Genomic DNA, 7,629 nt, shown 5'->3' with positions numbered 1-7,629 from the left:
TGTGCAGAATGGCCTATATCCTAGTAATCTATATTATTTTGGGGATTATAATTATTGATGTATTAATATGTGGGCCTGCATCTCTTCACTAAGACTGTGGCCCGAGTTTCTTTTTTCATTAATAGCTAAAATTTGGCTTATACTATTGAGTAAGCCAACTTATGTGGTGAAAGTTCTTTCCACCGCTGCTCAAAAGACTTCTTTAACCAGAAAAAAAATCTTCTAATGGACGCCTAGCAGCTATATTCAAACGTTATCAGTGGCCATATCCTAAGATAAAGAACTAATTAATTAACCAGCTCACTAACTAAGCCCCCTTTTTCTTCCATCCGGTCCACTCATCACGGAGCGGCGGCTGGACTCGTTGCCGTGGCAACGGCCAAACAGTCAGCACTCCCTCCGTACACAACACCGTGTTGCTGCTCTGCTTCCAAAATGTCAGAGTAAGTAAAACAAAAACCTCAGCTTTTTTTGTTGTTGTTGTCGAAAGAACAACTATTTAATTACCTTGTTATTAACCACCCCGTCCTCCCTGTAGACCATTTAGTGCCGTCCCTTACAGTTTGTGTTTAATTTCAGGCTTGAATAAAGTGGCCGCACTCAGCTAGCGTTAGCTAATCAAAGCTAACGTTGATGTAGTTTGTTGATGCTCGCCGGTGCGCGTTGACAGTGTGCCGGGTTTCTCTTTCCATTTCCACTAGAATTTCCTCTGTTCTCATGAGTAGCGATCTTCAGTCGCCAAAAACTGGCAAGTACCACCATTCGTATTGACTTAGTTTAGTCACCTCACGTTGTATTCTGTGTGTAACTAAGTCAAGCAGGGCTGACTCCTTTTCACACTCTTAATATATCTTTTTCTTTCTTCACTGTGGTGGGTGCCACGGAATAAAAGGTCAGATCTCCCAGATCCCAGGACTGTCCCCAAACATCAACGCTCTACCCGAGGAGAAGGCCAGAGGACGAAGGACTGGAGTCCTAGAAAGTGATTCTGACTATGTCAAACTTGCAAAACAAGGAGGCCATAAGGGTAGAGCCATCCTGTTTGTCTACAAACACGCCTTACCCCAGTTAATACATTTTGCCTTCATTTATTTTGGTACTTTTTTTTTGTCGTTGTTTGTTCAACAGGACTTCTGTGGCATGAGGAAACAAATACACCTGTAGCTAAATCATACAAACCTCCAGACTGGTTCTGCATTGCATCAGGAGACAACAGCAAACCGAGGTTCATTTGTCATAACATTATCATGGATCCATCTTATTTATAATAACTTATGACAACACTAATAATTCTAACTAACTCTAACTGTTAGAGCAGTAATAACTAAAGTACCATAAAAAAAAAGCAACAAGCAATTGCCTACGACAATGGCTTTTTTTAAATTGTTAAATCTTCATTATTTGTTCCAGCTTTCATTAAGTGAAGGATATAATGCATATCCCTGTACTGTTTTCTCTCCGCCCGTCTAATTAACAGCGAAGAGAAGAAAAACCCTGGAGCTTTTCAATCGCTAGAGCCCCCCTTCGGGACTGACAACATGTCAGCCTGGGAGAGGGATGATAGCAGCAGCAATGGCAAAGAGAAGGTAAACAGAGAAATGCTGAAGTAATTTATTAGTAATTTAGCCACATGAGTCACCACAGTAAGAATTTATTCTATCTCTTTGTTTGTTCTGTAAGGATCCTATGTTTTAAGACAAACTAGAAGGATTGACAGTGATGTTGTAGTGTTGCACACTTCATTTAGTTGCTACTTGACCAGAGAAATCTACTCTGGTTCTGAGTTGTTTCTTGTTTCTGAGTGATTTATAGTCAAAATTAAAGCATACTGCTCAATTGAAGCAAGAGATGGAAAAATAAAAGATATCCTGGCTATATTTACATTCACAAACTAGCAATCACACACTGTCTCTTTCCTTTGTGTTCTGCAGAACAACAATGTCCATCACAGCCAGATGGAGAAGCTGCAGTACAGTCAATATCACGAGGCCAGCAAATTCAAGAGAATGTAAGTTCATGTGGTCACAAGATGGTGCTGTTGTTCTGGATTCTATTCAGTGGAAGTGGCTGCTGTCCCAAGGCCTGCTTTTTTAAGTGCACATAATAGAATACATTTATTATACATCAGTGATCTTATTATGTCAGATCATATAAGTCAATTGAGTAAAAGAAAATCAGCCAGAGGAGTACCTGCTTATTGCAATGACGCGAAAATACTTAACCTAATCTACCTAATGTATAATCAATTGGTCTTTATGTGTGATTTAGTTAACTACGGATATCAGTTATTAAAAGATCTGTACTCAATTCAAGGATAGTTCCACAGTTTCCACAGCTAGAGAGTTTTTGCTTGCTCCTGCTGTCCATTGAAAGGTCCCTACTTGGTGTGCGTTGAACATACGTGATGGTTTAAGATGTAAACGATGTCCACTTGATTTGTGCAGCCCTGATGAGGAAGCCTCACATTTAAATGTTTGAATACATTTTGTGCCCAGAAGGAGAGCAGTGGATTTTTTCCCCCATCACTTACATTAGAGAGCGCATTATAGAAAAATTACGACAAGCAGAACTCTAAAAATCGCGAACATATCATTTAAGCATTGTTTGCTGCAACTGTAACTGCAGGCAATGTCATAATCACAAAGATCTGCATGTTTTAAAGAGTCTTTTCAGAAAATTGTAGACCATATGTCCCCATAATGGAGTGACTAAGCAGAAAGGATCATGTAAGGATTGCACACGTATGTAAAACAAAATAGCACGCAGGGCGAGGGTTCTTCGACATATTAGGAATGTTCATATGTTTGCTTTGGCCCACAGCTGTTCTGTGCTGTCTGTTCCCTGTACCTTCTGGACAATGTCATTGACTTGTCAAATATCGCCCCCCCCCCACCTCCAATAACCTCACATACTGCAGAAACGAGACAATACAGACTGTGGTCATAGTGCATGTATTGTTCTTATATGGGTCCACAAAGAATCCATCGGTAAAGTTATCCGAGTCCAACAATTGTACTTGTAAAAAAAATGGCAAAAACAGGATCAGTTATTATCATTGCAGTGCAAAGATCGGCTATACAGTGTTCTCAATGCAAGATATTGATTTTGAGAGTCAATAGAACAGAGTCGATTTCCTAAACGGGAGTGACTGACTGAGTGATAATAATTATTTCACACCCTTTATTTCAAGATTAAAAAAAAGGCTAAATCTGAGGTTAAATTACTTGTTTTGATGGATAATTTTACAGAGTCGGTGGTTTGGTTTGCTAAGATGAAAGAGAAAACCAAGCGAGTTATAAATACCAGTTGTTGACACTGTGCACTTTGATGGAGGAGTACTTTTGTAATGAGTAGCCAGAGTCTGTCTTGGTTTAAAATGTTGAGAGGGTAGGGTCCATATTTAATGTTTGAACTGGGTCCACTGTAGTCTGTTTGGTTAATTTCACGGACACTTTGTGGCGATGACAAAACATCACGTTATATTTGTCACTACAAAAGCAGCATGTGGATTGTTTTCCATTAAAAAAGCTTTCCAAACATTCCTGTCCAATTACATTTGGGCTTCATTTCTTTGATATTCTCACAGAGTATTTGACAAGAAACCAGCTCCTGTCGATATGTCTAAGCTGTTGAGCTTTGGTTATGCAGAAGACAATAAACCCATAGCCAACACTGATTTGTCAAGTAAGTAGCACAGCGTGTCTTTTCCTTTCTTTGTCATCAAAATTCATCTTTTATTGTAAAAAACCACATGATTCCAGGGTCTTGATTTTATGTGTTTCAATAAGTGGATGTATTTTATAATGAAATGATGGCCACATAATCTGAGGTGGGAAATTTTAAGATTTCTCGCCATTAAGAATTTATAATGCCTCTTGGGAGAATAATGTAGACATAAGGTGTGAATTGTGTGATAGTGGCTGAGTGAATGAACTTGTGCGTGGATTTATTTCCATGCCAACAGGTTAAGAAGACTGCCAGTGCTGCAGGAAGAAAAAGGATGAACAAACTCAAATGCTTCCAACGGGAATAGCTGCCATCCTGTCCTCTAACAACAACCTTTCTGTACTCGTTCATGCTGAGCCACGTCGAACGATTTACTCAGTTTCATTTGTTTTGATATGTTTATTACTCAAGTGTGAAAGTGCTTCATTGCACTGAAGCTAAGACCTTTTATTTATTGTGCATGTTTGTCACACTTCATTAACTGTATTCCTCAATTAAAGACGACACCAGTAACTCTTGTGTTAAGTTTTTGCAGCGTCTGTAATTCTTTAAAAGACAGCTTTAAGGAATAAAATTCAAATAAAAATCAAAGCTATGAAAATGTTTTACTTTCGCCTTGCCACATAACACTATCACATTACGGCTCAGTCAATGGTTAAATGTATAACTTGATGCGGTTGATATTTGTAGGGAAAACTTAACTAAACAAGCAGCACTTGTGCTGGTTTTACATTAATCTCAGTTTGTCATTGTTTTGACCGTCTAACATATTGCAGGTCAGTGTCAGAGGTTATCTCACTTTTCTTTGGGATGGTTATATGTTATACAGTGGTTTCAGATGGCCCGTTATTAAGACATTGCAGAACCCAGGTCATGGTTTTGCAAAGTCCAGTCATAACATCATTTACGTCACATAGGCTGTTTGTGTTGCATATTTAAAGGTATACTGACGTTTTGAAAGCGGGCCAGTAATCATTTTGGTCTGATTGATCTTCCTCTGTTTGTCTGGGGCTGGTGAATGTTTTTCTCAGAGCGAGGACAGGTGCTACTCCTCTCTCTGGAACCAATCAGTGGCAAGGCTAGAGTTCACCTCTATATCAGCTCTGCAGTCAAACATAACGCTTATTCAAAAACAGCTGAAAGAAAGTATTTGAAGGTTTTTACAGCAGAGCAACTTTTGAAGACGTTCTACACTGGATTTCACGGCTTCTCCTGCAGTCATGGCACCAATTTTACTTAACTGCATGGGAAATGACCACAATGAATATATCAAGTAAGTATTTGGCAACAGCTACTAGGTTTTGAATTGACTGTTTCTTCTTGGTGCTCTTCAAAAACCATTTGAAGCATATTCTTAGGATTCACTTGAGCAGGCTGTCCATTTATTCATATGATGTACTATATTGCTTTTAGACAACATGTGCAAGTGAAAAATCCCAACTTGGACACCATGGAGGAGGATATTCTCTACCACTTCAGCTTGAGCACCAAAACTCACAACCTTCCAGAAATGTTCGGAGATATTAAGGTTTGTGAAGTAATAATATATGTATACATAAATTACAATTTTAATAACTAGAAAACAGAAATGACCGGTCCTCTTTCTCTGTTTCCCATAGTTTGTGTGTGTTGGTGGCAGCGCAAATCGAATGAAGGCTTTTGCCCAGTTCATCCACCAGGAGTTGGAACTGCCTGGAAACCCAGAGGAAGTCAGAGATATCTGTGAGGGAACTGATCGCTACTGCATGTATAAAGTGGGACCAGTGCTTTCTATAAGTGTAAGTGTTAAATGACCACCATTTTTTTTTGCATAACATATATTTTCCTAATAGCGTAAAATTCTTATTGCCAGTATTTTAAATACTGCGGTATTGGTTTAAGAATGTTTTTTAAAGAAATTTTCAACCTGATTATGTTACAATCACAGCATGGCATGGGTGTCCCTTCCATCTCCATCATGCTACATGAGCTCATCAAACTGCTGCACCATGCCCAATGCCAGGATGTGGTCCTGTTTCGCCTTGGAACATCTGGTGGAGTCGGTAAGTACATTATATTTCTTTGTTTTTGAAGCGATGGAAACTTTTCTGCAAATGGTGCTTTCCCAACAACAAAAGACTTACATTCGTGCCTTGTCTCATCTCCAGGTCTCGCTCCGGGGACAGTGGTGATCACGGATAAGGCAGTGGACTACTCCTTCCGTCCCCAGTTTGAACAGGTGGTCCTGGGCAAAGTCATCACCAGGAATACTGAGCTGGATGAGGGAGTGTCCAACGAGCTTCTGCAGTGCTCCTATGAGCTTCAGAACTTTCCGACAGTGATTGGAAACACCATGTGCACCCATGACTTCTATGAAGGTATAAATATCACAAGCATCTCAACCTCAGGTTGCTTGTGATCACATTTGTAAAATCGCTAATGAGCTCGTCACACATGAGGCAGACAGAAGAGAACTTCAGCAGGTCAAAACCACTGGTCTGCTAGTGACAAATCCTCTGCTATGTCTTTCCAGGTCAAGGTCGACTTGACGGCGCTCTCTGTTCCTTCTCTCAAGAAGAAAAACTGGAGTATCTGAGGAAAGCTTATGAGGCTGGAGTGAGGAATATTGAAATGGAGTCCACCGTGTTTGCTGCTATGTGCCGCGTCTGTGGCCTCAAAGGTATTGTTCTTGTTACAGAATACAGACCATTCTGTATGGTGGTACACCTTATTCATGGTTTTGGGGTTACAACGTTGCAAGTAGAACTTCTACATCCTTTAATTATCCTACTTCAGTACTGATCAATAAAGCCGTAAATTATACAGAATACAGAGTAGATACATTATGTGTCTCACTTCTACTTATTCATGATTTGACCCAGTGTGGTCCAGCATGAGGACCAGTGAGATGAGCATATAATATTTGACCGGTAATCTCATTTTTCTCCCCAGCGGCTGTAATCTGTGTTGCATTGCTGAATCGCTTTGAGGGTGACCAGATCACTTCTCCTCATGATGTTCTGGTGGAGTACCAGCAGAGACCACAAGTCCTGGTGTCCCACTTTATCAAGAAACGCCTTGGACATATTGAATGAGAACCCTGCATCTCCCATCCCCACCCCAGTTTCCCATACAGTGTATATAGCTTTGACTGATATGTGAATATTTATAGGCCTACTGTATATACTGTACTTAAAGGGTTAAGAATTAATATTAGACACTTATTTAAAAAGCTGTTAAAAAATGTATGATTTCTATGATGAAGTATGTGTTGTAGCCTTTAATATTTAATACTCTGGTGCTTATATAAAGTAACATTAATTTAAAAAAAAATGTTATCTGTATGTTGATTGTAGTTTTTGACTTACACTTAACAACTCTGCCAAGGAATGCAAATGTGTTTCAGCATCTGGTAGTCTGTCTGATGAAATCTCAAAAGATGTCCAGATTGTTTTTTGGAAAATGAACAACTGATTACTGACTTATAGACAAGTATCATTTCAGTTACAAATAAACTACCAATCACACAGATGTAGAGACAATTCCAAAATATGAGGGGGATGCTTGTTGCATCAAAACCACTGGAACAAAAGTCTCTGGGTATCACGTGATACTGTTGCAAATCAGGAAGTGATTCACTATTAGTTGAGTTTAGTGGCCTCTTTTTTAGACGAGAAAAAGTTATTCCTTCGATATTTTTCTTCTGATACAAGACAATGAGAATATATTTCAGTGATTAGTGTGTTATTAAATGATCGGAGACATACATTGGATTTAGTAGCTTCTGCCATATAATCTTGTCAATACAAAATGCAAACTGCATGTTTATCATCACTAAGAGAAACTGTATGACACTGTATTTTCTCATGTGGTGCTGTAGAGAATGATACCTACAATAAAAGTCAATAACAGCAGTCGCCTTGT

At 39.2% G+C, this 7,629-nt stretch overlaps 2 protein-coding genes across 3 annotated transcripts; both read left to right on the top strand.

Annotated features, from left to right (window-relative positions):
* The first annotated feature begins 322 nt into the window (after positions 1-322).
* Positions 323-4,317, top strand: c11h7orf57 (chromosome 11 C7orf57 homolog). Of its 2 annotated transcripts, XM_046404082.1 has the most exons (8): positions 326-443; positions 702-748; positions 893-1,027; positions 1,129-1,225; positions 1,478-1,586; positions 1,932-2,008; positions 3,587-3,684; positions 3,965-4,317. In XM_046404082.1, exons 1-8 carry the CDS (start codon positions 436-438, stop codon positions 3,967-3,969), a joined length of 576 nt encoding a protein of 191 aa, XP_046260038.1. In that variant the 5' UTR covers positions 326-435; the 3' UTR covers positions 3,970-4,317. The 2 variants fall into 2 exon arrangements, with proteins under 2 accessions (XP_046260039.1, XP_046260038.1); XM_046404083.1 differs by lacking the exon at positions 3,587-3,684 and having other exon boundaries at positions 323-443.
* Positions 4,318-4,552: 235 nt separating this feature from the next.
* upp2 (uridine phosphorylase 2) lies at positions 4,553-7,619 on the top strand. The gene is made up of 7 exons (XM_046404081.1): positions 4,553-4,999; positions 5,140-5,254; positions 5,346-5,504; positions 5,654-5,768; positions 5,874-6,083; positions 6,239-6,385; positions 6,658-7,619. The coding sequence occupies exons 1-7, from the start codon at positions 4,947-4,949 to the stop codon at positions 6,798-6,800; spliced, it is 942 nt and encodes a 313-aa protein (XP_046260037.1). The 5' UTR covers positions 4,553-4,946; the 3' UTR covers positions 6,801-7,619.
* The last annotated feature ends 10 nt before the right edge of the window (positions 7,620-7,629 follow it).

The sequence above is a fragment of the Scatophagus argus genome, chromosome 11 (genome assembly GCF_020382885.2).
Source record: "Scatophagus argus isolate fScaArg1 chromosome 11, fScaArg1.pri, whole genome shotgun sequence".
NCBI lineage: Eukaryota > Metazoa > Chordata > Actinopteri > Scatophagidae > Scatophagus > Scatophagus argus.
This window is presented reverse-complemented; position numbering and strand designations above follow the sequence as displayed.

Excerpts from the sequence above, each read along its gene's own strand:
- c11h7orf57 (XM_046404082.1), top strand. Across the intron at positions 749-892 it reads TCTTCAGTCGCCAAAAACTG|GTCAGATCTCCCAGATCCCA; the intron begins GCAAGTACCACC and ends ACGGAATAAAAG. Across the intron at positions 1,028-1,128 it reads AAAACAAGGAGGCCATAAGG|GACTTCTGTGGCATGAGGAA; the intron begins GTAGAGCCATCC and ends TTTGTTCAACAG.
- upp2 (XM_046404081.1), top strand. The coding sequence starts at position 4,947 with ATGGCACCAATTTTACTTAACTGCATGGGAAATGACCACAATGAATAT. Across the intron at positions 5,505-5,653 it reads GACCAGTGCTTTCTATAAGT|CATGGCATGGGTGTCCCTTC; the intron begins GTAAGTGTTAAA and ends TTACAATCACAG. Across the intron at positions 5,769-5,873 it reads TGGAACATCTGGTGGAGTCG|GTCTCGCTCCGGGGACAGTG; the intron begins GTAAGTACATTA and ends TCTCATCTCCAG.